Source organism: Primulina tabacum, chromosome 6 (assembly GCF_025594145.1).
Source record: "Primulina tabacum isolate GXHZ01 chromosome 6, ASM2559414v2, whole genome shotgun sequence".
NCBI classification, from domain to species: Eukaryota; Viridiplantae; Streptophyta; class Magnoliopsida; order Lamiales; family Gesneriaceae; genus Primulina; species Primulina tabacum.
In genome coordinates, this window is record NC_134555.1 from 38093321 (window position 1) to 38120023 (window position 26703).

At 34.8% G+C, this 26703-nt stretch overlaps 3 protein-coding genes across 5 annotated transcripts; all 3 read left to right on the plus strand.

The window, feature by feature from the left end:
* Positions 1–1706: 1706 nt before the first annotated feature.
* LOC142549372 (golgin candidate 2) lies at positions 1707–7293 on the plus strand. The gene is made up of 10 exons (XM_075658291.1): positions 1707–1934; positions 2209–3249; positions 3933–4043; positions 4429–4488; positions 4760–4817; positions 5240–5283; positions 5365–5457; positions 6268–6393; positions 6626–6673; positions 6760–7293. The coding sequence occupies exons 1-10, from the start codon at positions 1881–1883 to the stop codon at positions 7102–7104; spliced, it is 1980 nt and encodes a 659-aa protein (XP_075514406.1). The 5' UTR covers positions 1707–1880; the 3' UTR covers positions 7105–7293.
* A 3319-nt stretch (positions 7294–10612) lies between these two features.
* On the plus strand, positions 10613–13997 carry LOC142549373 (putative GPI-anchored protein At4g28100). Of its 2 annotated transcripts, XM_075658293.1 has the most exons (3): positions 10613–11279; positions 12907–13176; positions 13764–13997. In XM_075658293.1, the coding sequence occupies exons 1-3, from the start codon at positions 10656–10658 to the stop codon at positions 13779–13781; spliced, it is 912 nt and encodes a 303-aa protein (XP_075514408.1). In that variant the 5' UTR covers positions 10613–10655; the 3' UTR covers positions 13782–13997. The 2 variants fall into 2 exon arrangements, with proteins under 2 accessions (XP_075514408.1, XP_075514407.1); XM_075658292.1 differs by lacking the exon at positions 13764–13997 and having other exon boundaries at positions 10614–11279; positions 12907–13342.
* A 1919-nt stretch (positions 13998–15916) lies between these two features.
* LOC142549374 (actin-interacting protein 1-2) lies at positions 15917–25074 on the plus strand. 2 transcript variants are annotated; one of them, XM_075658295.1, is made up of 6 exons: positions 15917–16411; positions 17605–17766; positions 18824–19010; positions 20130–20552; positions 23253–23660; positions 24275–24582. In XM_075658295.1, exons 1-6 carry the CDS (start codon positions 16020–16022, stop codon positions 24347–24349), a joined length of 1647 nt encoding a protein of 548 aa, XP_075514410.1. In that variant the 5' UTR covers positions 15917–16019; the 3' UTR covers positions 24350–24582. The 2 variants fall into 2 exon arrangements, with proteins under 2 accessions (XP_075514410.1, XP_075514409.1); XM_075658294.1 differs by lacking the exon at positions 24275–24582 and adding an exon at positions 24610–25074 and having other exon boundaries at positions 15919–16411.
* Positions 25075–26703: the final 1629 nt, after the last annotated feature.

A 26703-nucleotide genomic window follows, 5' to 3' on the forward strand; every position in this document is an offset into this window, starting at 1 on the left:
AAATATTTTTCTTCTTACTTCTTGACTTTGATCTATCTCGTCTTTGGCTCCCACTGGAGTCACGGTCCATAAATCTTCCTCTTATCAACGGTAAAGCCTCTGCTTGCTTCGATGTTACCAACCTATCTTCCTTATTCTTGCGCCAGCTTTCTTTTCCGAGAACCGCAGTTAAGATATCGTCGAATCTTAGAAAGCCCATCAGAATATTGTTGGTTATGTTGATGATAAATTGATCATATGAATCTGGTAGACTTTGAAGTAGAAGCTCCGCACGTTCATTTTCCCCTATTTTATGCCCCATGGAAGTGAGTTGGGCAAATAGAGTATTTAGTGTGTTGATATGGTCGGTCATCGATGAGGATTCCGCCATCCGAAGAGTATAAAGCTTTCTCTTTAGAAAAATCATATTGTGTAGCGACTTGACCTCGTACATCTTTGTCAGAGTATCCCAGATAACTTTGGCTGTTTTTATCTCAGAGATACTTGACAAAACTTCGTCTGCTATAGCCAAGTGTAAATTGACAACATCATTATCATTCATCTCATTCCACTTTCCATCATCCGTAATTTACATCGGTCTATCTCCAATAGCCGCCAAGCAATTCTCCTTTCTTAAAACTGCTTGTATCTTTATTTTCCACAGCATAAAATTGTTTCCGTTGAACTTTGCTATCTCGTACCTTCCCGCCATTATGTCTACAACAATTTTAGTAGACTGGACAAAATAATCCCGCCTTAAATAAAAAATCTTAAAAAAACTTTTCTGATGTGGAAGATCAGTCTAGGCTGCAACCACATAGCATACTCAGAATTTTAAGAAATTTTAAACCAAGGCTCTTATACTACTTGTTGGTCCCACGTGCGGAATTTGAGATAATAAACCCGAAAAAAAAGAATAAACTGGACACCGAGATTTACGTGAAAACCCCTAAAAGTTATTAGGGTAAAACCACGGGCAAGATGAAAAGAATTCCACTATAATATTTTGTGGTGTGCAACTCACTAACTGTGTTTCCAAAGAGAACACACACTCTCTTAATACAGGAGAACAAAATGCCTCACAAATATTATAAAACTAAACACTCAAATGCTTATAAAATGAGAGAAAACTCGAAGAAGTGATGATTTCAGAATGAAGGGGGGAGCTCTATTTATAGAGCCCCTTGTCCGTATACGCGTCTTCCGTCTTCTGAATTTCAAACATAACCCACGTTTTATTTGGCCACCAATATTATTAAATAGCCTACCACATTTGACTATTCCTCTTCTTTGATTATTCCTCTGCCGACATGAAAAAACTTGCACTGCTAGAGTTCTTACAATACAATGTATGTAGTGTCAACTCTATAAATATCAGATATTCTTTATTGTTACATTCATTCATATACTGCTATCACGAATACTATTATACTCACACACTTAAGTTTGTTACGTAAACTGACTTAAGCATTGAAAAGACTATGCTAGAAGCACTTCCGACACTCTCTAACATTTGTTCATTCGCAAAAAATTCAACTCGACATCTCTGGATCATGACATTTCTTCTCAGATCGCTTGGTCAGGCCAACCATGAAGAGTAATTTTTGCTCAACATAAAGAACCGTACGTACATAAAATTTTTGTTATTATAATTTTTTTAAAAAAAATGAAAACATTTCCTCGCCTGTGACAAATTTTGCATGACAGTTAATCAGATGCCGACACGTAATAATGAACTGTCAACTTTGACTTGTAGCCTTGGCATTCACGCCCCTTTCTTTCTTCCCCGTGCCTCTGCTCTTGACTGGAAAACCGACACTGAGATTTCTAAACCTTCCGCTAAAATGCGCGGTGGCGTAATTGTACTGATCTAAACAACCACGTTCATCCCACGGAGGCCAATGGCTCACTGGATTTCTTCCAAGCTCAAAGCAGCTGAATCCATTCTCCAACAGGCAATTAATCACCCCTAACATTTGGTTTTGATTTCCGTTTAAGAAGATTTGTTCTGTATTGATTTGATTGGATTTGGAAAGTTGTTCAGTTTTTTGTTTCTTATTTTTTTCTTGGAGTTTAAACTTTAATGCGTATAATTGTAATTTTAATGGATGAAAAACCTAATCAGAATAAAATGGATGAAAAGTACGTGTCTCTATGTTTGTAACAATATACTAAATGATGGTGAATTTGAGTGGAACCGTTGTCTGATTAATTGATTGGGTGGTTCAGATTGATCAGCAAGCTGCAGATTCACTGGGTAAGAATGAGAATCCACGACCTGGCAATCAATTGGTAGTTGAGAGCTCGCCTGGAAACACTCCGGAAAATAAGCGGTTCTTGAAGGATCAGATGAAGAAGAAAGCTCCAGAAAATATAACTAACCAAAGTAACAATAGGGATAAGCTTAATTTAAATGTTATTAGTAGAAGTAATAGTGATATTAACCGAAATCATGAAGCTGGAGTATCACAAAATCTGAATTCTACACCGAATTTGAGCGGTGGACTTACAGAGAGTGATTGGACGGAATTGTTAAGTGTTCCAGATAAAAAGGAGGGGTCTGGGGGAGTTAATGTGATCCGTAATAGTAAAGGAGCATCAGGGATTCAAGGGTTGAAGAAAGCCGGTAAGAAGGTGAGGAATTTTGGCCCAGCTTCACGAAAATCGAATGTTGGCTTGGAAAATATTTCAAATGCTGATAGTAATGATCGGGGAAGTACTTCGAGAGATGTGATGCTACCAACATTAGATGATCAATCACCAAGCAACGGAGGTCGAGGTGAATCAGATCAAAAGCGAACTAGTTCAACTCTTGTTGCTGATGATAACAATGCCAGGACAATTGAGGAGCTGAATGTTGTTGTAGATGGACAGAAGATGCATGCTGCTACAGATTTAACTGACAAAGATAATCTTGATAAGGTTCCAGTTTCTCGTGGAAGGAAATTGAAACTGAAGCTGCAGTCAAATGATGGTGAAACATCAAAGAGTGGGATGAATGGGACAAATGGAGCTACGGCGAAGGTTCCTTCTCTACCAAGCGATGTAGAGTCTAATTCCGACACAGATACAACTTCAACATCAGATTCTGAGATAGAAAGAGAAAGGGAAGAAAGGAGAAAGAGGAGGCAACAGATTCTGGCAGAAAGAGCAGCTGCAAAAGCAATTGAGGCAATTCAGGAGCGTGAGAATTTAGTTGCCAGATTGGAAGGGGAGAAACAGAGTTTGGAGAAAATGCTTGAAGAACGGGCAAAACAACAAGTGCAGGAGGTACTTTCCTTCCTTCTTTTCCTTGTTGGAGTTAATTATTTTTTGGAATGTGATATTTGGAGTCCATGCATTTTAGCTATATATTATTCTCAGTAAACCTTCATTTGGACATTCACATTCTATGAGATCCTGGGAATATTAAGTAGAGTGGAATATAGGAACCAAATTATTAACTTCGTGATGTGAGGAGTGGAGAAAAAAATTCATTGTTATGGATTGTTTTTCAATTTAACAATCAAATTCTTAGACATACTCATAATATTTTCGTCCTCTCATTCCAATTTTAAGTGTTTCGTTGACTCTCCACAAATCATTTAAAATGTTTCACATATGATATTTTTATCCTTTCGGTTTAGGTCTTGAATGAGTTTCCATGGTTGCATCCTGCCCCTTCGTCAATCAATCAGCTAATAAATCCACAACTAGAGTAAACAAAATGGTGGTAATAGTTTCCCTTGCCTCAGATATCTCGATGGTTTTGTCATTGCTGAATAAGAAACTTATGACGCATATCCTAGCATCCATTTCCTCCATTTTTCACCAAAGCCCATTTTTTTAACAGTAATTTGTATGAGGAGAATCTCTTAAATACAATTTTTTTCTAATGATATTGTTTTTTTTTTTTGAGGGAATGATTAAAGGAATGATATTGATAACGAAACTATTTGCTTTATTTGCTTCAGGCATCGGAATTACAGACATCAATGATGGAAAACATGGAAGCTGTTGAATTAGAGAAGCAGAAACATAATAACACTCGGATGAAGGCCCTTTCACGACTAGCCAAACTTGAGGTTTTGAGTGGTTGTATGATTTTGGGTTATAATTTTATCTCCATGACCTTATATTTTATCATGGTTCATATGTTCGCACACAGCGCTATCCTTGTCATTGTTGTAATCATCCTAAATTTTACTGCTACTAATACTTATGTAAATTACATTTACACTTGAATTTTTCAATAAATTAACTCTCTTATGCTTTAAAAAAATTTTAACGCGTGAACTTGCAATTTTTCCCTTAAATAGAACTGTCATCATAATTTGGAAATGTTAACATCATGCTTATTTATTATAATTGCTCATTGCCATATCATTATGAGGAACACTTCTGTGAATGGATGACCTTTCTTTTATCTCTGATACGTCGCGGCAGTAATTTTCTTGCTGTATCTTGCAGAGTGCTAATGCTGATCTTTCGAAGTCTCTTGCTAATGCCCAGAAAAGTCTTGAAGCAGAGGTAATAACTGCCCTGTTTACATGCTTGGTTTTTATTGTTGAAAGTATAGCTTCAACTTATGGCATTCATCAAGAACAGACCGAATGATATTTAAATACCTTGAGAGTCAAAAAGATACTGTGTTGCACTTGGCAAATGAGTAGGCCTACCTACTCGTTTTCTGACAAAAGATAAATCACATTGATAATGTCTTTAGCTCGTACAGAAAGGTGCTCTTGCTCATTTTTTGATGCCTTTCTGATGAAATCGTGATATTTTTTTATTGGATTAGGTTGATCGCATGGCTGAACTTCGTCAAGAAATTAATTTGAAAGAAGCAACCCATGAAGGTATTTTTCATGCATCTATGCTAACGGTTGTTTAATCATCCCTACCATTTGAAAGATATTTATCTATTTTCATGCCAGCAGCATTGCCCGCTAATTTACAACAGGAGATCCACTCATATCACTTTGTGTTGCAAAGAAACTTTTGAAAAAGATTTTCACTGACAACAAAAACAAGCAAGAATAGGTCAATGACCCTACAGAAATTTGAATGAAAAAATAGCATTGTGCAATGTGTTGCATTATGTGTTTTTAGTCAAAGAAGTTTATAAATAAAAAAAACCAAGATGGCTATTCAAAATGTCCTTTTAGATAGCATTTATCTGAATGCTTGTGTTGTTTGATTTATTTAGGAAATACACCATGTTGTTTGTCACTGAAGGTACTAAAACTTCATTATTTATTTTTTTCCCTCTTTACGGTAGTATTGCAGAAGAAGATATCAAGTGTGCAGCAAAATGGAGATAAAGTGAGTGGTCGTTGTTCTCTTATTTAGTTAAAACACAGTTCCTTTCCCTTGTTTGTTGGTTTTAAGTGAAACGATCTGTAGTTGCAAGCTTCTAAAGGTGTTGGTTTCGCCCTGGAGATGCTTGAGGCAGAATATTCCTTCATGACGGATAAATTGGGAAGAACGCAAGAAAAGGTGACTTCTTCTTTTCCTACCAACTTCATTTGTCATTAATATTTAGTTAAGTTTCTAAAGAAAACAGCTTGAATTGGTGGTTTGACTGTTCAGTCCACCATCTAGACGCTCGCCCTTGCTAGCTCTTTACAAAAAATCTTTTTCCAGTTGAGTCGCTAGTTGTTGGGGTCCCGGGGATCCACTAGGAATTGTTGTCATTTTTCCCTCTTTGTGTCTAAATCATAAACAATATATTTCTGTATATAAATTGAAGCATTTTTTCCTATGGACTTGAATGCTGGTGGAGTAAGTAATGATAGTGTGGTAGATAATGATGCATGGTATAGGCATAATGATTTGAACACAAAGATATTGAATTGATCACAATGTGTCTCCAAAACATTGATTTTCTGGACAAAACCCTTGGCTTGTCTTAGCCATGTTTGAGTTTTGAAACATGCCTGACGCTGCATCAAGTGATCTTTTGAAGTGGCCATGAGTTATATCTGGTGGTTCATAGATTGAAGAGTATGAAATGAAAGAGGGTGTGTGTAATAGCGCACTATGTTAGTGCTGCTATTTTGACATGAATAATCTGAAACCCAGTGCACTATTTAGCCCGACATATTGCGCTATTTAACCCGACATGAAAAATTTAATTTAACCCCACATATTGCACTGCTATTTTTCATAGTGGATTCTCTCGCTCTCTGTTTGTCTTTGTCTCTCACCCCCTCCCCTTCATTAATTGAATACTATGTGTCTATGCAGATGAGCATAGGTGACAATAAATGTATTATTCTTTAAAAAAAATGTTCTTAATATTTGCAGGCCAAGACTCTAGAATCAAGTATTGAAACAACCCGGAAAGAAATGGAATATCCTACAGAAGTAGAAATTGAGCTCAAGCGAAAGCTCAGTCTGTTGACTGACCATTTGATTCAGAAGCAAGCACAGGTGTGTCATTCAGACTGCATAACTCAAACTCATAACTTAAGACAAGCATGTAAAAGAAACATGATTACAGCTACTAATAAATAGTAGACAAATAAGATTAATCAAACAGAGTTTTTTGGAGTTTGGGAGAGTGTATCAATTCCGAAGGAGACTCATATTTTACTTTATGATGATAGCCTGATTTAGCCTTTGTTTCGTAGTCTTAGTGTAGAACTTTCATTTATGTTATCAGGTTGAGACACTAACATCGGAAAAGGCTTCCTTAATTTTCAGGATCGAGGTAAGTCCTTGTATCCTTGATCTGGAATCACTGCATGTTGACGTGTCAATTCCAATTTATTTGAACAATTAACTTGAAAATTATAGGCGGCTTCAAGATTGCTAGACGAAAACAAGTCATTGCCCAATTCAGTTGAGACTCCGAATAAATTGCAATTCTCTAGTTCAAAGCTCAAGCCTTTGTTGAAGGAGAGAATGCAATCTGGTCATCGACATTTTGGATCAATGGTTCAACAGCTGGACTCGCTCTTTTGTTTTGGTGCTATTTTTCTGAAAAGAAATAGAACAGCCAGAATATGTTCGGTTGTTTACATTGTGTGCCTTCATCTTTGGGTAATATATATTCTCAAGTCGCATTCTCCAGTTTCTAATGACTTTCGATCTGGTGCTATTGTCTCTCTAGAAAAGATCAATAACACTGAAGGTGTTTGACTGAAGTTCATGCATGTATAAATGATTTACTAGTTTTACACTTTATTCAAAAGCCGCAGTTTATACGGGGTGGCTACGGTGAATTTTACAATCCAATTGTAGAGGTTTCATAGAACATGTTGAGTTATTTCAAAATATTATGAACTGCAGTTATGCGTTGAAAGATTAGGAAGAAATTCATTGCTTCTATTAATGTGTGAGATTTTGCTTTATGTTGAGGCAGGATTTGGTAGGTGTGATGGGAGCTGGAATGTCATCTAATGCTTGGTGAGATTTTATTTTCCCTATTTCAAATCTTAGGCACGGTATGGTGTAAAGGATGAAATTAAACATCATTGCATCATTCCAAATTAGGAGAAAGTTTTACGATAATTTGAGTTAAAAATAGCTATGTTATCATCATCGTTTAGTTTATCATCTTATGTTTTATTTTTATATCTGACGAGGCAAACTTTGCAATAGTTTGTAAGAGAGCTTTTAGTGAAAAGGGGAAGAAATTTGGGTGAAATGAAGAAGATTTGTTGGAGAAGAAATGTTGACGGTGGATGACCAGATGTAAATGACAAGAAATTATAAAGGATAAACGAAAAACAAAAGAAACAATTCTTGAATAAATTAAGAAAACTTGAAATAAATAATTTTTTTTGAAGTAGGTCTGTGGTGAGATGGTCTCATAAATCTTTATCTGTGAGACGGATCAATCTTATCGATATTCACAATAAAAAGTAATACTCCTAGCATAAAAAATAATAATTTTTCATGGATGATTCAAATAAGATATATGTATCGTAAAATCCGATAAGTTTTGTTTTTTTTTAAAGGTAAAATCAATCAGTCTTGTCAAGGCTTAAATTATCTCTGAATCAACCACTCCATCAAATACGTTACTATTGACAAATTATTATTTGTCATTATCAATTAATTATAGTCTAGTTTATCATTTTGTAATTATATCACATCAACTAAGCTTAACCAGTTTATCATTTTGTAATTATATTACATCAACTAAGCTTAACCTACAACTATTATTTTAAAGTTGAAAGGGTTAAAATGCTTCATAAACCTTTTAATCCAAACACAAACTAGAATAAAATAAACAACACATCGTGATTAATAAGTTGGATTTTATGATGGATATATGAAATCGAACGTGGCAATAAAAAACCGGGTCGAAATTGAATGTGATTATGATAACATAGAGACGACGATCATCAAGTGATTAAAAAAATGAATACATTTGATTTATTTTTATCCGTGAGAATGTGCTTATTTTCCTCGTACATTTGCATGGCTATCTAGAGATAAGATCTATACATAATACATATGTAGTTCCATACTACCATATATAATGCGAACCAAACAAGAAATGAAGCGGAATATTTTCGAATTTTTCCCGATCATTTAATAAATTTATCGAGTCGTCCCATCTCTCGTCGCTACAAGTTTTCTGGTCTATGGAAGTGTATATATATATGTATATATATATATGTATGTATATATATATATGTATGTGTAGATTAGTCAATTAGCCAATGTACAAAATTGGGAGTTTACATAGAGTAAAAAGACTGGGACAAAGACAGTGATGAATAAATACAAGGGGAAAATAAAAATATAGGAGGAAAATAAAAAAATAGGAGCTCCAATGCCATGTGAGTTGTTCTATATTGTCACTTCTTTATGCCCAATATGCCTTAAATGTCATGGCCCACACCCCCTCCTCCCTCACGAGTAGAATAGGACGCATATATATGTTAACTAATTTCAATATTATAATAAAACTATTTATTAAATTAGGGTTATAAATGCATTACTTGATTATAATATATATATATAGGAAGCATTTTTGGGTCAGAAGATCCTGTATATATTCTCTTTTAAAATTGATTACTGATGAAAATGCAACTAAGTCTAAATTATAATATAAAAAAAAAACATCAGGAGTTAATAAATGATATCTTTGTTGATGTGAAATTTTTTGGGTAAAGTCCAAAAACAAATTTATGCTGGGTTTATGACTAAAATTGACAATATCATACAATTGTGAAAATATGTGACTTCCGTTGTACAATAAGTGATATCAGAGATATGGTCTAGATCGATGCACGTTGGTTGAATCATCGGTTACTTAAACGAACGAAGTGAGTGTTCACATTAAAAAAATTTGATAAGCTCTCGAGATAGGTGATGCTCCTGACATTTCTTGTAAGGTGCGCGCCCAACGCAGTGAAGATGAGTGACCTTGATTGAAGTATGGATAAGGCTTGGGGGAGGACCGTCCTATGAGAATAATGCTCGGGGATGGAACCAAAGTCTCGCATTGAAAGAACAAGAGAAAGATCATAAGTTAATAAGACAATTATATTTCTATTGGTGTGATGTATATTGAGTAAAGTCCAAGAACAAATCAACGAGACTTTATGTCAAAATGAATAATATCATATCATCGTATAGATATGCAACTTGTGTTGTACGATAATTATAATAAAACATATTAAGATAATTATTTAAACAAAGTTATTTTTATACAATATTCCTTGAATGTGCATAAAGAGTTGAAGAGTGTGGCTTGAGGTCATCTTGCATGTATTATCCACTTTTTAATCCAATGATCCAAATTTGGAAATATCTTTACAAACATCAAATCAAATAAAATAAATCTTCCTCCAAATTCGGTGAACCTTCATTTTATTATTACATATAAAAAATAATATTTTTTCATGGATGACTCAAATAAGAGATCTGTCTTACAAATACGACTCGTGAAATCGTCTCACACAAATATTATTTTTTATGCTAAGAGTATTATTTTTTATTGTGAATATCAGTAGGGTTGACCCGTCTTACAGATAAAGATTCGTGAGACCGTCTCACAAGAGACCTACTCATTATTATTATTGTATAAAAAAAATCTCGTGATACCATTTATTGTTAACCGTTGTGAAAATTCTGTCATTAATTGGCAGAAGATGACATTCTTTGATTGGAATTAATGATCTATTTATATTTTATTACTTAAATCGGACTAAAAATACTCAGAAATCAAATACCTATTAGAATATATTAATAGAGTAGAAGTGTTGAACTAATATCTCAAACTCGATATTCTGAAATTTGAATATTTATGTTCTTGTTGTTATCATAATAAATTTGTTATTTTTCCTAGTGAATTAATAAAAGTGATGCTTTGTTCCACATTAAATATTGAGAATTTATCCGATTCATTATATTTATATTAATAGTGTCATTATCCACTCAATACATAACATGGATACTGAGTAAATAAATCGTGATTACTCACTCAACTATAATATATGAATGAATGATCATGATTCATCATTTAACACACATTTAGTAGGTTAAATATATGATAATACTATTTATATGAATAACATCTATAGAGTTTTTTTTAGAAATATATATTTTATTATTATTTATCACATTTTTTATAACCGAATAAGACAAACATGCGACTGTAAAAATAAAGTTAATTTTAAGAAATGTCACACACTCACACACACACTCACATACACACACATTCCTACACAGGCATGTCTCCACACATGATCAGCATCCTCCTCTTCTCCACTTTCCTCTTCACCTCATCCTCACTACCCAACCCGGAACCGGTCACACAGACACTACTACCCACCCCTCCCGCCACCATTCCCGCCTTCCCCGAACAATCCGACGCGGCCGGATGCCCCTTGGACCTACCGGAGGCTCTCTTCCACAGCATCAAATCCGCGTGCGGATCCAAGTCCCGATCGGGTCAGCTCCACCGCACCCGGTGCTGCCCGGTATTGGCCGCCTGGCTCTACTCCGCCTACTCCAGAACCGCATTGAGATCGGTTAAAGAGAAGCCGCAGCAGCAGCAGACGCCGGAGTACGAGATGCCGGTGCTCCCGGATGATTCGGAGACCTGCGTGAACTCCCTGGAGAAGGCGCTGGCGAACAGGGGAATAGAACTGGGCAGGCCCAACGAGACGTGCGACGTCGTTTACTGCTACTGCGGCGTAAGGCTGCACCCGTTCAGCTGCCCGGAAGCATTCTCGGTGGATTGGCGTGGGAAATTAGTGGGTAGCGAGAATGTGAAGAGACTGGAAAGAGATTGCGTGAACAACGAATTTCCAGGCCTCGGCGGATGCTCAAAGTGCCTCCATAGCCTTTATTCGGTACGTTTTCGGAACTCCCATCATTTTTCTTGCTTTTTCCACACACTAAACGCACTAAAATGTGTGGATATGCGTGAAAGTTCGCTTTTGGTCTCCAAACACAACACAACACCCATTCCTTTAATAAGTGCTCTTTCTTGTTCATCTTATGAATTATAAATAAATTGTCGGATTTGCTTTAATTTATCACTGATTTTTGAGATTATGATGAATTAACTTGAGAGTCATGTGTGTCCTTCAGATCTGACTCTCTCCTTTGATCAAGGGATCGATGACTCAATGTATGGTCCGTTAATAGTTAGTTTATCATGTTTTTCAATCATTTTTTCCATATTCAAATTTCGATTTGATGTGATGTGAGATAATGTAAATTATTATTGTGCAGCCAACAAATTAATTGAGCTCGAGCTTGCATATTGGCGCATAAACTTACGAGCCGAATATCTTTAAGTTCGAGCTCGGCTTGATAAGGTTAATGAATGATCTCAAATGAATTTTTTACCGAACCAGTCGAGTTTTGAATAGATCACGAACGACTAGGTTCATTTACATCCATAATTATGGAGTATGCTACATATATCTCTACCCGAGGTCAAATCCATAGAGATGGAGCCCGAGTTCTGATCCTAACGGGGCAAAATTTTTAATTAATTGTTTTCATAATTTTTGGGACAATGATATAGTATTAAATTAAAATGTTAAATTTTTTTTTTTCGGAAAATTCCCTATATTAAAATGTTAATTTTTTTTTTTGGAAAAATTAAGGGAATTTTCCAAACAAGTGCGGCAATTATCTATCCTCCATTGAACGTGGCTCTCCTGTTAACATTTTGACCACCTTTGTTTCTTATAAATTTAATGGTAAATTACGTTTTTAAAAAATTGATGTGCCTCTTTTTAATTGTATCAATGGGCGTATTTTCTATGGATTAAATAAATATATAGGGGGAAAATAGTGAAAAATTAGTACAAATGGATTAAAGCCTGCCCGTGTGCATTTTGCTGGTTGTGGTCCTATAGTGGTCCTTTTATTTCCATGTTACTTGTCTACTCATGTTTTCAATATATAGACTCTATTATTTGTTCGATATTATTAAAACTTAAAACTGTCCTGTATTTTGGGTAGGGATGGCATTGGGTAGGGACGGTTTTGTAATCCCTATCTTCGTCCCCGAGTTTCATTCCCACCCCTATATCCGCACTCTTCAAACCCAAAACCACGGGGATCAAATTCTCATCACCACTCCCATCTCCGTTTCAAAAATATTAATGGAACAAGACGAGGACATGTTCGGGGATTTTCTCAAATACTGATATTACTTTGAAATCCCCGAACCCGAACCCAAACCCGAAAAAATCAGGGATCCTCGTCCTCGTTTCGGGTTTTTCTCGCAAGACTCCGAATTTGTGGGGAAGTTGTCATCCCTAATTTTGGGTAATCAAAAATACTATTTCTTTATCTATCTGATTTTCTTTTCAAAATAAAACTGGAATTTTGAGTTTCAAGTATTTGCATCGGTTATGATAAACAACTAAACAAGTAATGCCAATGGTAAAAATAATATATAGCCATTATGTGTTGGAGCAAAAGGTAAACGATGTATAAAGTTTTCATACTTCTATGCAGCTCAATGGAGATAAGGCTAGAGGAACAAACAAAACTGAGAGGACAAGCAAAATGCATAGCCGGGATTGCCAGCTGATGGGTTTAACTTGGATTCTCCATAAAGACCGGTCTGCATACATACATACGGTATCAGCCGTTTTGAGGGCTCTCATGATGAACACTGAGGATTCTGTGGATCCAACTTTTTGCAACCTTAACAGCGATGACATGCCACTTGCAGTCGATTCTTCAGAGATCAATGATAGTCCATCGTCGTCAAATATACTGGAAGTACGCCTGATTCATTTCCTCGTGCTGTTTTCTTTGTTACACGCGATCATTTTCCCCTCATTCATTCGATATTAGTTGGTTAGTTGTTAGTTCTCTGTCATGTGAGATTGTGAACCTTGTTCATTCTTGTTTTGCAAGTTTATATTCTATGTTATTTGTTGACTTAGACGTCTTGGTATATGCCATGTAAATAGAATTGAGGAATGGCCTGAACGTCAAGGTTTCTTCTTGCTGTTGAAGAAGGGTCTCTGTTATATCCAAAAAAAAAAAACACACACACACACACAAAGAATAGCTAAAAAACCAACATAATATCATGTTGTATCCAACAACTGCAAAACAAACGGAAATCTTCATGATTCAATTCTCACAAACCAATGCACTAAAATTATAAAATCTGCAACAATAGATCCAAAACAAAACCGCCATAGAACAACATCTTCTACATGTATTCAAACATAGCAACTATAATAAGTCGACATAAGTATCACGAGACAAGAACCTCGCATCCTCTAGATATCAGTATAAGATATTACAATCTGTGTCTCACTAGAAGTTAAGACTTGCATTTGGTATCATTGCAACAGGAGGTTGATCCAGCTTGAGAAGTCGTAACCTACGTCGAATTGGAGGTGGATGGTTGTAAATTTGACGAAGATGATAAGTTTGTTCTGCCTTTAACAATAACTGGAGTACAACTGGTTGAGGATGACTAGTTGACCTACAACAAAAGAAACATCTTCAGAAAAATTATTTAGAAAAAGGTTCTAAAACATGTGCGAAAAAACAACCTTCAACCATGCAATTCTATATGTCATTCCTCATTGTTACCGCACTCTCGGGCTCGCCTGAGAAATTAAAATAACTACAATGAATCAAATATGTATAAATTTTTAGTTTGTTTATTTTTATAGTACCTGTAGTTTTTCTCTAGTCAATGTTTTCTTCCGATGATGAACGTGATCGGTGGATATCGACTATGTTGTTCCTTGCAAACCATATGATTCTTCTACTGTTATGAGGACTTGAGAGTACTGATCACCCACTTCATTTGGGAGAACCATCTGATTATCCTGAATTTTTTCACCTGTTATTCTCTTGTTAAAAGGTTTCAAATTATGGCTTGAATCCACACAAAGTTATATGTTTGTTTGTTCATTCCACGCCTCTCACTCATCTTTCCCAAAAAGTGGATCCCATTCTAATAGTTTTGAGTAAATCTAACAAGTATATGTTAAGATATGAAGACTTCTTATTTCATAGCAATGAATACGTTTTTTTTTCACTATTTTATATATTAGGAGATTTTGAAAAAGAGAATGTTCCATATTAATGGATTCGGGCATCCAATGTCAGAGATGTTGTAACATTTACAACCAATGAGGCCCTATGTGGTTATAACTTACCACTTTAAAACCCACAAAAATTATGTATTAATATTCAAGACACAATAATATAATAAACTACTTTTCCGTTGTTGTTAAATGGTAAGGATATTTTCAATTTCATCAAAGATACAAAGATGCAAGTCAGATATTTGTTGAGATTTACATAGAAGCTTGAACAATATAGTCGAGGATTATCACTCAGTATATGCATGAAAAAATATCCTGTGTTATGCCAATATATGACTTAAAGGAGACTTCAACGTAAGATGGTTTTTAAAAAGAATTTCTCTAGTTGCACAAGTTGTCAAATTCAGCCACGGACTTCATCAATTAATCGTCTCTAGTTTGCAACGGTACCAGTACCAACGACCGTCTCTAAAACTACAGACAATTTATACAAACATCATTGAGTTCAGCCACGGTCTTCATTAGACGGTACAAAAAATCCGCTTCTAAAACGAAATACATTTAACAAACTGTCGCGCGACATTGTAGCGACATAACTATTTCAAGTTGTTTTAAATCGTCTCTAATAATTTTTTTACGGTACACATGTGCATTTTTTCTGGTGGAGTTGCTCTAATTTATCATGTATACAACCTAATATTTCAAATATTGCCGTTGGCTCGTAGCCATCTGGTACAAATTTGGGATGAAATCTCGAGTTTGAGGTTCAACTGTAACAAATTCTTTTCCCTGAAAAAAATTGAAGTATTGCCATATAGCTATTTGATACAAGTGCTTATTGAACGAAAAATACCTGTTAATCTTGATATGCATATACGCTGAGAGAGATTGATGTCACTGCCCCCCTACAGGAGTGGCAGAGCTTTGTCTCAATACCAGTTCAAAGTAACCGTGGAATCGCTATAAATGTTCTTCTCTTTATATTGTGATCGGAAACACCAACTTATTTTCTTGCACTTGAGATTATAAAATAACTCATACAAGGAAGAAGTCTTGGCTTGTATTATTTTCAAAATAAAGTTCAAATGATTTGTATTATGTTTTCTAATTTGTGATTGATCGACCATATTGTCTTCCCCGAATAAAAAAAACAAAATAAAAATTCGAATATATATGATCGAATGTTTGTCACTTTATCAAAAGCTCGTATAATTAATATCAGTGTCAATGTCATGAATTCGATTTTCATTAATTGTATTTAGTAAAGTGTCAAACGCACAGTGTTACATATTTTAATTTACAATAATAAATAATATTTTTTTACATATTTTACTTAGATAAAAGATAGTTTCAAAAAATTTGAGTTGTAATTGAATTCTTGATTAGAACATATTTATTAAATTAATAATAATAATAATATTTTTGAAATGAACGTGGCAGTTTGGAGTCATCTCCCGAAGGAATGATTGATTACATGGCTCCCACGAGACAGATTTCCTATTACTGATTTATTCACAAACATCTCATCTCCGACATCAAACCTCAGCAATGGCGCAGTTAGCAGAGACCTACGCCTGTGTGCCGTCGACGGAGCGGGGACGGGGAATCCTCATCTCAGGCAACCCGAAATCCAACTCAATCCTCTATTGCAATGGGCGATCCGTCATCATTCGATATCTGGATCGTCCACTGGAGGTGCAGGTGTACGGGGAGCACGCGTACCCGGCGACGGTTGCGAGGTACTCCCCCAACGGTGAGTGGATCGCGTCGGCGGACGTGTCGGGCGTTGTGCGGATCTGGGGCTCTCGCAATGAATTCGTGTTGAAGAAGGAATTCCGGGTGCTTTCTGGGCGAATCGATGATCTTCAGTGGTCCCCCGATAGTCAGCGTATTGTGGCATCTGGTGATGGCAAGGGCAAGTCCTTTGTGCGCGCTTTCATGTGAGCTTCCACGCGGTTACACTACGTGTCTTTTGTCTGTACCGAATTTGCAAAACATCTTTTGTATTGGATTGAAGATAGCTTTCACACTATGCCAAAAAAAAAGAGCTTTTACGCTCAGTGTGCTAGCCTATGTAGTTTTTCTTTGTAAGGACCGAGTTTGTGGAGGTGATTTCATTTGTAAAAGGTGGCAGTTTTAAGCTCCAAAACTCCTTTTTAATTAGATTTCTTGTTGCAATCTAGGCAATAACTGTACAGCGGAGGCCGATATTTCTAGTGTGTTGGATGGCGCTTTTTATTAGATAGAAAACCGCTGATGAATTGTGGTGGTGGGTCCAAGATTTTTATTGAGGGGAAATTTTAAAATGTTTTAGGAGGCAAAACTTGTATTTTCATCAAACCAGTACATGAATTTAGAACTTTAATTTCTTCCTTAAGCCCCCTATAAGCACTGTTGTATTCATCAGCTCAGCATGGAATCATACAGAGGCTTTATGATCCGTTTACTTTGCCAATCTTGTATGAAGTTACTCTTTCCAATTTGTGTATTTTTTGCATATTTTTGGATCCAATTTTGTATTTGAATAATTCATCTCACTCTTGTTTTCGAAACTAGAGAAAATGGCCTAATTCTGTTTTTAATTCATCTAGAGTTAACTTATAATTGTTTATAGGATCTACTAAATCAAGTTTGCATCACATTCTTTAATCAATGTTTCTTATAGGGAAAGCACTGGATACAAATGCGTATAATTACATTATATGTATATGTATACATACATTTGTGTGTGTAATTAATATATGTATAGTCATAGTGTCGTACACACACACACACATATTATTGTAGAATTTTTTTATTTTTCAAAAACTAATTATGAACTCCATATCCCAGTCATTTTTTCTTAAAAAAAATTGGTTAACCTCTGTAACGAACTGTCTTCAAATTTAGGAATTTCTAATAATGATCAACCATACCTTGGAAGCCTTGGTTAACCTAGCCAAATTTTCTCTACATTCCTTTACCCTGCATCGCAAGATTCTAGAATAATATGAGCATTCTTTCCTTTTATGATAATGGTGCCTTTTGCTTTGTTTTTTGTTTTTTTATGTAAAGGAATCATGGCATTCTTCTGCATTATAGTTCCATGACATCAATTTGCAGAATTCATTCGCCTGACAAGTTTAATTTGCAGGTGGGACTCAGGAACCAATGTTGGAGAATTTGATGGGCATTCAAGAAGAGTTTTAAGTTGCACCTTTAAGCCAACAAGACCTTTCCGGATTGTGACATGTGGAGAGGATTTCTTGGTTAACTTTTATGAAGGGCCTCCATTTAAGTTCAAGCTATCACACAGGTATGTCTCTCATTACTGCTACTTCACTGAATTAGAACCAACCACGATCCCTAGATTTCTGAAATAAAGATAAACAAACAAAACTTTGAACATGATTTTATATCCATTCAGGAGCTCTTTGATTTCTATTTCTTCATATGAACCATATGATAATGCCTTACCTAGTTGTTCAGTAGCTTGATATCCTCCACCATAGCCATTATTACCCTTTCAATATACTATACATTGAATTTTAGGACTTAGATTAACTAGCATATTACATTGAAATATCACTCCATCCACTATCGTTGTTGTTATGCATGAACAGATGCAAATTTTGTTTCTTATCGGAAGAGATGTAATATTACCTTCTCTAGTTGCCATTTTGAAAGTTATGTTGGATCTCAACTTCCGTTTGCCTAATCCTATTCACTCAAAGTAAGTCTGCTCTTTTGTAAGAGCAAGTTGCAAATGGAAGTGGGTTGTTTTTGCTAATCTCCGTAAAATCTAGTCACCTCCCACTCCCATAGATTCCAACCACATGGCTTTACAAGTTGGCACCCCTCTTAGTGCATATCAATTTCTCAGCAACCCAGAACAATTGACCGCTTCCGATGTAGAAGATTCATCATTCTTGCTGTAATCGCTATCCTGCCAATGTGTTCAGCTATCTATGCCACACCTCGAACATATCTTTTCCCATAATGCATGATAATTTATACCCGTCCTGTTCCTAGATTCATGTGACAATGTAGTTCCTTTTCCTTCCTATTAGTACATGAGACCAGAGTTCGTGTCTTTTTTACTGTTAATCTTCCCGAAAGAAAGCTGATTATCTAAATTCAAAGACTTTCTAAATTATCTAATCATCTCTTACTGTTGATAGCTTACAAATAAATGTAGGGGATGTCATTGTCATCCAGTCAAATGAAATTACAGTAGTTGCTTTATCAAGTATTGAAGGATATAGAGTTGGTTCCTATAAAATGTAGGATTTTATTTTTAGCATCTTATTTGGGGCCTCATTTTAGTTATATTATCTGTTTGATCATTATTAAATATCTATGTTGGCCTGCAGGGAGCACTCAAACTTTGTAAATTGCGTTCGTTTTTCTCCAGATGGGACGAAATGTATTACTGTAAGCTCTGACAAAAAGGGTTTGCTATATGATGCCAAAACTGGAGAAATGGTCGGAGAGTTGTCTTCTGAGAATGGTCACAAAGGCAGCATATATGCTGTTAGTTGGAGTCCTGACAGTAAAAATGTAAGAATAATAAATTGAATCATAGGAAAAAGCATGATGTTGCCCAAACTCTCTTATTATTATAACAAAGACTCTTTTGAAGGAAAAGGAACATGAATTTCAACATTTGATTTGCAATAGAATTGGAGTGCAATTTTTACTGTTGATATTGGTGCAATTTTTTAATAAATTTTATACTTTCAAAATAAGGGTTATACAAGCTTTATGTTTTTTGTGTTTAAAGCTGGATAATCTGTTGAGAGCATGGCTTTGCTATGAAGATAGAGTATGTTTTCTTTGTTAGCTTTGTCAGTGTGATAAGAATGGAAAATTGGTGGACTGACAGTTGTTTTTTACATCTTTATGCAACAAAACTAGAGGACGTGATACCTTGCAGGCATTGGAGACGTAGCAACCTCTGTGCTGATACTGTTTCGATGGACCCACAATGAGAAATTTTCAACTATACTGCTGGATGTACTTTCTTCCTAAAAGCTTATATCATATTCCTGGATATCAAATTTGGGGAATGACTAGTTCACCTTATTTTATATCTTTTGCGTATGTTTTTATTCAACTTTCAAATTCCATGAAAGATCCTACTTAAAAAATGACAAAGACTCGATATTTTTGTAATATTCCATATTTAGTTTGAAAATCTCCATTCTCTCTCTCTCTCTCTCTCTACGTGCATGTGATTGTATAGGGACTGTCTTTTTGTGTGCATCTTGAGTGCACCTGGATATTTTGTGCACGTCCCCATTATAGTGGGAGTGTAGGAGATAGGGGGTAGATGACATTCAATGGAAGTGGTCCTGGAAGAAGAGCAAAAACTGCTCAAGGAGACCTTTGGACCAAGATCGGATTGGCTACTTTGAAGCTTTAAAAAGTTATTATTTGATTAGTAATAGTGAACTACTGATTGTATGTGCATGCTGAAAACAGGTGCAGAATTCAACCACTTGGTTGTATTCGGTTTTACTTTCATATTCTCTGCATGTTATGGTTTGAGAAATTTGTCTAACTGGATATACTTGTTCAGCATTACAAATTATGTTGCATATGTTACTCTTGAAATTTTACCACACATCATCATCTTTTATCTGCTTGGAGGTACTGAATTTTGGAACCAAATTTCAGGTGTTGACTGTGTCAGCAGATAAGTCTGCCAAAGTATGGGAAATATCCGAGGATAATAATGGGAAGGTGACGAAAACATTGGTTTGCCCTGGTTCTGGAGGAGTAGATGACATGCTAGTTGGATGTCTTTGGCAGAATGACTTCATTGTCACGGTTTCTCTTGGTGGCTCTATATTCTTATACTCAGCTAGTGATCTTGACAAAGCTCCATTAGCATTATCTGGGCATATGAAGAATGTTAATTCACTAGCAGTTCTGAAAAGTGAGCCCAAATGTATATTATCTTGCAGCTATGATGGGTTAATAATTAAGTGGGTTCAAGGTATTGGATACCACGGAAAATTAGAAAGGAAGGTGATTTCACAAATCAAATGTTTTGCTGCTGTGGAGGAAGAAATTGTGTCATCCGGATTTGACAATAAGGTTAGCAAATAATTGACCACTTTGCATACTTATATTATTTTAAATTGCTTTTCGGTTGAACTGTGGGTTTTTTTAAGTTGCTTTTCAGTTAGATACTCTAGCTACCTAACTATCATGGCGTCATAGGTTGAACCGTGGGTTTTTTTAATTAATAAAAAAAATTTCAAAATTAATGTGAACTGAAGAGTTTTGCAAAAATATTGCAAGACTCCCCTGGTGTTGGCGGAATTTGCAGGGTCCGCCAAAACACATGGAAGAAGCTGCAATGTGCAACTTTGTTTTTTTTTTTTTTCTGGCAGCTTCCACTACATGTATAAGTGGATGCTGTGTTTTTTTTAAAGAAAAAAGAGATTTGGGGCTACACCCCTTATTTTATAAAAACTCAATTATGTAACGGCACATTGTATTTTATTCTTGAATGTTTGATTTAAGTATAACATCGTAATTTTGCATCCGGTCACTATATTGGCCGCAATTCAAGAATCTTGCATTCCAAAGTTCAAGAATCTTGCATTCCAAAGTTCAAGATATTTGCAAATCTTGCTCATTGGATAATATTGAAATTATCTAAGGTTTTAAAATTATTCAATATCACCGTTCCAATTTTTTATTAATCATATTACTAGTAAAAAATAGAAATTTTACTTTATAAAAATGGGACGTGGAACCACGTACTAAAATTTAATATATTTTGCACACATACCTTTCTTTTATTCTGTTATAAATTAAACCACCACATAATATTTTAATAAAGAAAAATGAAACGAAATAATTTCTTACTTTAATGTAAATAATTTTTTTAAAAAAGATATATTAAATTTTTATAAATTACAATACTTCACATATTTGAAAAAGTGATTAGCTCTGATCAGTCGCACATCATTTGGCGCTGATTAAGTCGAGGTCAAAGAATAAATTATAAACATAAAGTATTTGAGTTGGAGCTGAAGTTCACTAATTTAAAAGATAAATCATCTTAAATGGTGAACTTGGACAACCATTTCTTTCATAAAAAATTCTTTATTTTTAAAATATTAGATGATTTATCTTTCAAAAAAGTGTGTGCTCTTTTTTTAAAATTTAAAAAATCCATCATTTATTTAAATATGAGTTGATTTAGTTTTCGAAAAATAAAGAAAGATATGTAATATGTATATGTGTTGACACAATTATTTTTTTACTAATAATATGACTAATAAAAAATAATAATAATATTTGGAATACTAATAATGCGTTGATTTAGTTTTCGAAAAAATAAAGAAAGGCATGTATGTGTGTTGACACACTTATTTTGTACTAATAATATGACGGATAAATAATAATAATAATATTTATAAATGGATAGATAGATAAATTTTAAAACCTTTGATAATTTCAAAATTATGCACGAGCAAGATTTGCAAATATCTTAAATTATGTAGGCAAAATTCTTGAATTGTGTATGAAGTGATGTATTTACTTGACGTTTGATCTTCTATCTAAAGTTTATTTTTTTGGAAAAAAGAAATCTTGAATTGTGACCAATACACTTGAGTGACCGATGCGAAATTGTGATGCTATATTTATACCAAACATTTCAGAATAAAATATAACGTGCCATTACATAATTGAGTTTTTTTAAAAAATAAGGGACGTAGCCCTAAGTCTCTTTTTTTTAAAAATGAAAAATGTCAAAAAATATATAAATTTTTTCACCAAAACAAGTAGCAGACGCTTCCAAAAATAGAAAAAAGATGCACATTGCAATGTTCTCCATGTGGTTCGGCAGATCATGCAAAATAATTTGCAGGTTCCGTTAACTCCAGAGGAGTATTTTTGTGAAACTCCCCAATTCACATTAATTTTGAAATTTTGTTTTTTAAATAATTATTTTAATAAAAAACCTACTGAAACGCCCATGGGCCATGATTTTATTTTCTAAATGTTTTACCTCTTTCTGAGTTTAAGAATGATGAATAAGTGTTCATGTTCGATGTAAGATATGTGCCTGCATGCCCTCTTCTATTTGGTCTTCAATGCAACATTTGCAATACTTTTATCAGGATATTTTCATGTTTCAAGATGCTTAAATTCATGTTTCCATGTTTAACTTGGGGGAGGGGGTGGGGGGAGTGCTAGAAATGGAATAATACAGGCCATACCATGTAAATCACATGTTATGTTCTGTGGTCCCCTTCACAATGTTTTTGCTAGTTTAAATTTCAACATTAGTAATAGTCTTGGCCACTGTTGGCTTTGTTCTTATCATTTATATCGTTCAGGGATGGACTTAGTGTTGGTTTTTCAGACTCGAGATTGTTACATTATTTGACTTTTATTATAAAGTGGGATGATGATAAGAAACAATTTGATGATTATGAAGTTATGTTGATGCTTTAGTTTAATTACATTTTTCTTCCCACAGTTTGCAAATTCTTAATTAAAATGCAAAAAACTATTAAAAGGATGCAAAGTGCCAAGATGTTGAACTTAAGGCTCTTAATAACGAAAAATTAATGTCATTTTAGAATTCTCTACCAGAAATGCCTACAGCTATTATTGCTATGTTAATACTTGTTCTTTTTTATGAGAACTTATTGCACATACACATGGTAGGCACCAAGGAAAAATACGAAATTATGCCATGTATTTATTATTTTAGCTGAAAATGTATGGTGCTTCAGGTTTAATGCATTCTTTTCCTTATTTTTATCCTCAAAGGTTTGGAGAGTTCCTCTCCATGAAGATCATTGTGGAGATGCAGAATGCATTGATATTGGCCATCAGCCGAAGGATTTGAGTGTTTCCCTTCTTTCTCCCGATCTTGCATTGGTTTCAATTGATACCAGTGTAATCATGCTCCGTGGTGCGAAAATTGTCTCCACTGTTGAGCTTGGTTTTAGTGTGGCAGCATGCACAATTGCTCCTGATGGAAATGAGGCAATTGTGGGTGGTGAGGATGGAAAGCTGCATGTGTATTCTGTCACTGGTGATACACTGAAAGAAGAGGCTGTACTCGAGAAGCATCGTGGAGCTATCACTGCCATTCGTTATTCTCCAGATGTTTCCATGTTTTCATCTGTAGATGTTAACCGAGAAGCTGTTGTCTGGGATTGTGCTTCCCGAGAGGTGCAATTCATTGCTTTTACTCTTTCTCGTAGAGTTCAAAGTATGCAAGTGTTAAAAAGAAATTCACTAATCGCTGATGCAAGGTTGTGAAAACTATTATTGTGAAGTTTGTTTTAATGTCATATGCATGTCGAATTATGGTCACTTACTTTATCTGGTGTTTGACACAATGAACAACATTTCTTATGACTGGTACCTTACAAGGGAAATAGTTGTTTGTCTGTGAACTGGATATGATAAGTATTCCTGCAATGGACGAACAGCGGTAGGCTTTTAACTTCAGTTTTTTCTGTAAAAGTTAACATTAAACAGGCCGTTGTATCATTATTGGGAAATACAAAGTGTAATTTCAGGATAAAGAGAAGGCATAATGAAGCGACCTATATATCTTCGCAAGCAATATAAAAATTCAATTTATCTTATAAACTGGAAGTATCTGTCGCTCTATATTTTCCTTTGTACACGAAACAATTTCTATCCTTATTATATTCCTGTTAGCAGTTTTTCCATTTAATTGTGAATTATATCTTTAATGCACAAGTTGGAATGCATATACAATTGCTGGTATTCCTCGGAAAGTTACGGTGTCTTGCAGATAAAATATGTAATTATAGTTTCTGAAGGATCGAGAGTCTAGGACTGAGTGCTCGGTTTTACAATTGTCGTCGGAGCCAATATCACAAGTTTGATTCCTTGATGGAGACATGGAGTCATTGCAGATACATGAAACGCTAAGCCTTTCTAGACAAAACTTGCTCTCCGTTATCTTATGTGGTAGCAATCTGAATGTAACATTTAGGTTTTTGTACACTTTGCTTGACTCTAGGTCCTAAAGTTTTCATGTGAATATTACATACGCCCATGTTTAAAACTTAACCAAGTTGATTTACAATAAAATGGAATTCCTGCCTCCTCACTTTTCCCCTTCTGGTTCTTGCTTCTTTTCCAGGTAAAGCTTAAAAATATGCTATACCACACAGCCCGAATAAACTGCTTGGCTTGGTCTCCTGATAGCAGCATGGTTGCCACTGGATCACTTGATACGTGTGTGATCATTTATGAAGTAGACAAGCCAGCATCAAGTCGAATAACTATCAAGGGAGCTCATTTGGGTGGAGTCTATGGATTAGTTTTCACGGATGACCACCATGTTGTTAGCTCTGGTGAGGACGCTTGTATTCGGGTGTGGAAGGTTACAACAGAGTGAGGCAAAAACTTTGCTACCCCTTGTCTTTCTATTTTTGGTTTTCTGTAAATTAATCATGGGTGTGGATTATGAGTGGTTTCTTGCCTTATTTTGATATTTTGGTGGACACTGAATTTTGACATTTGCAGATGATTCAATCCAAGGGTTTGAATCCCTATCATCCCTTTGGCTATTTATGTGTGACTGTGACAATTTTCTTGATTCTAATATCATTATTTAATCACATCGAATAAACTTTTTTCAAACAACGCAAAAAACTTGCTCCAGAAAGATGTATGTTTCCGATGGTGTTTATGCAAAATAGATAGGTGCCGTTTGGATTTTCAGTTAATTCAGATGTCCCTTGGTAGAATTTTTATAGTATTTTTTTAATAGAATTTTGGATTTATATTTTACTGTGAATTTCAAAAGTTGATCGATTAAAGAGAAGATAAATCGTAATTACTATTATTATTATTATTGCACTTGCTTTGGAACGAGATGAGTTCGAAACATCCAAGGTTGAGAGGTAGCATATAAACATTTTAAAGAACATTTTAATATTTTACTAAACTATTTATTCACACATTTAAATATTTGTTTTTAAAAAAATTAAAATAAAAGTTTTTACTCATTAAAAATTAAAAATTCATATTTTTTAATGTAAAAATTAAATTGGTATCTGTTGTGAAAAAGTAAAAATTTATGGTAAAAAGTAAAAATCTCAAACTCTCAAAATTTATCAAACTACACACTTTATAATATTTTTCTCTATACTCAATTGTGATTTTCTTCACAAATGAGAGATCTATTTATAGGAAATCTTTACAAATAATCCAAAAATAAAATACATCATTACTTACATCATCACACACTAATTTTCAATATTTACAACTCTTATTTTCAACATTCAAATATTCAACACACACATTTTAAATATATTTTTCAACACTCCCCCTTGTGATGATGATCATAATGATTGTCTTCATTACGTGTTTTTATACTGCCTCGTTAAAAACCTTACTAGGAAAAACACAGTGGGATAAAAACCATAGCAAGGGAAAAAGAGTGCAGTCACGTAAACTCCCCCTCATGTTGACACGAATAATTCTTCACAAATTTCGTAGATTGCGCATCCCAATATTATATATATGCTTTATGAATATTGACGTAGGAAGCGCCTTTGTGAAGAGATCTGATAAATTTTCACTTGATTGAATGTGACGAACATCAATACATTTATTCTTCTCAAGCTCCTTGGTGAATGCGAAGAACTTAGGAGGAATATGTTTAGTTCTGTCGCTTTTTATGTATCCTTCTTTCATTTGAGCAACACATGTATCATTATCTTCATATAGTATCACAGGCTTCTCGTCGAATGATAATCCGCATGAGATTTGGATATGTTGGGTCATTGATTTTAACCACACACATTCACGGCTTGCTTCATGTAGTGCAATAATCTCGGCATGGTTTGATGAAGTTGTTACAAGTGTTTGTTTCTGTGAACGCCAAGAAATTGCAGTGCCTCCACGAGTAAATACATATCCAGTTTGAGAACGTGCCTTGTGTGGATCAGATAAGTATCCAGCATCATCATAACCAATTATACTTGGATTAGCATCTTTTGAATATAAAAGTCCCAAGTCTGTCGTTCATCGTAGATAACGGAATATATGTTTAATTCCGTTCCAGTGTCTCTTTGTTGGATATGTGCTAAATCTTGCCAACAAATTTACGGCAAAAAATATATCAGGCCTTGTACAATTTGTAAGATACATAAGGGCACCGATAGCACTTAGATATGGTACTTCTGGACTAAGAATATATTCATCTTCTTCACATGGTCGGAATGGA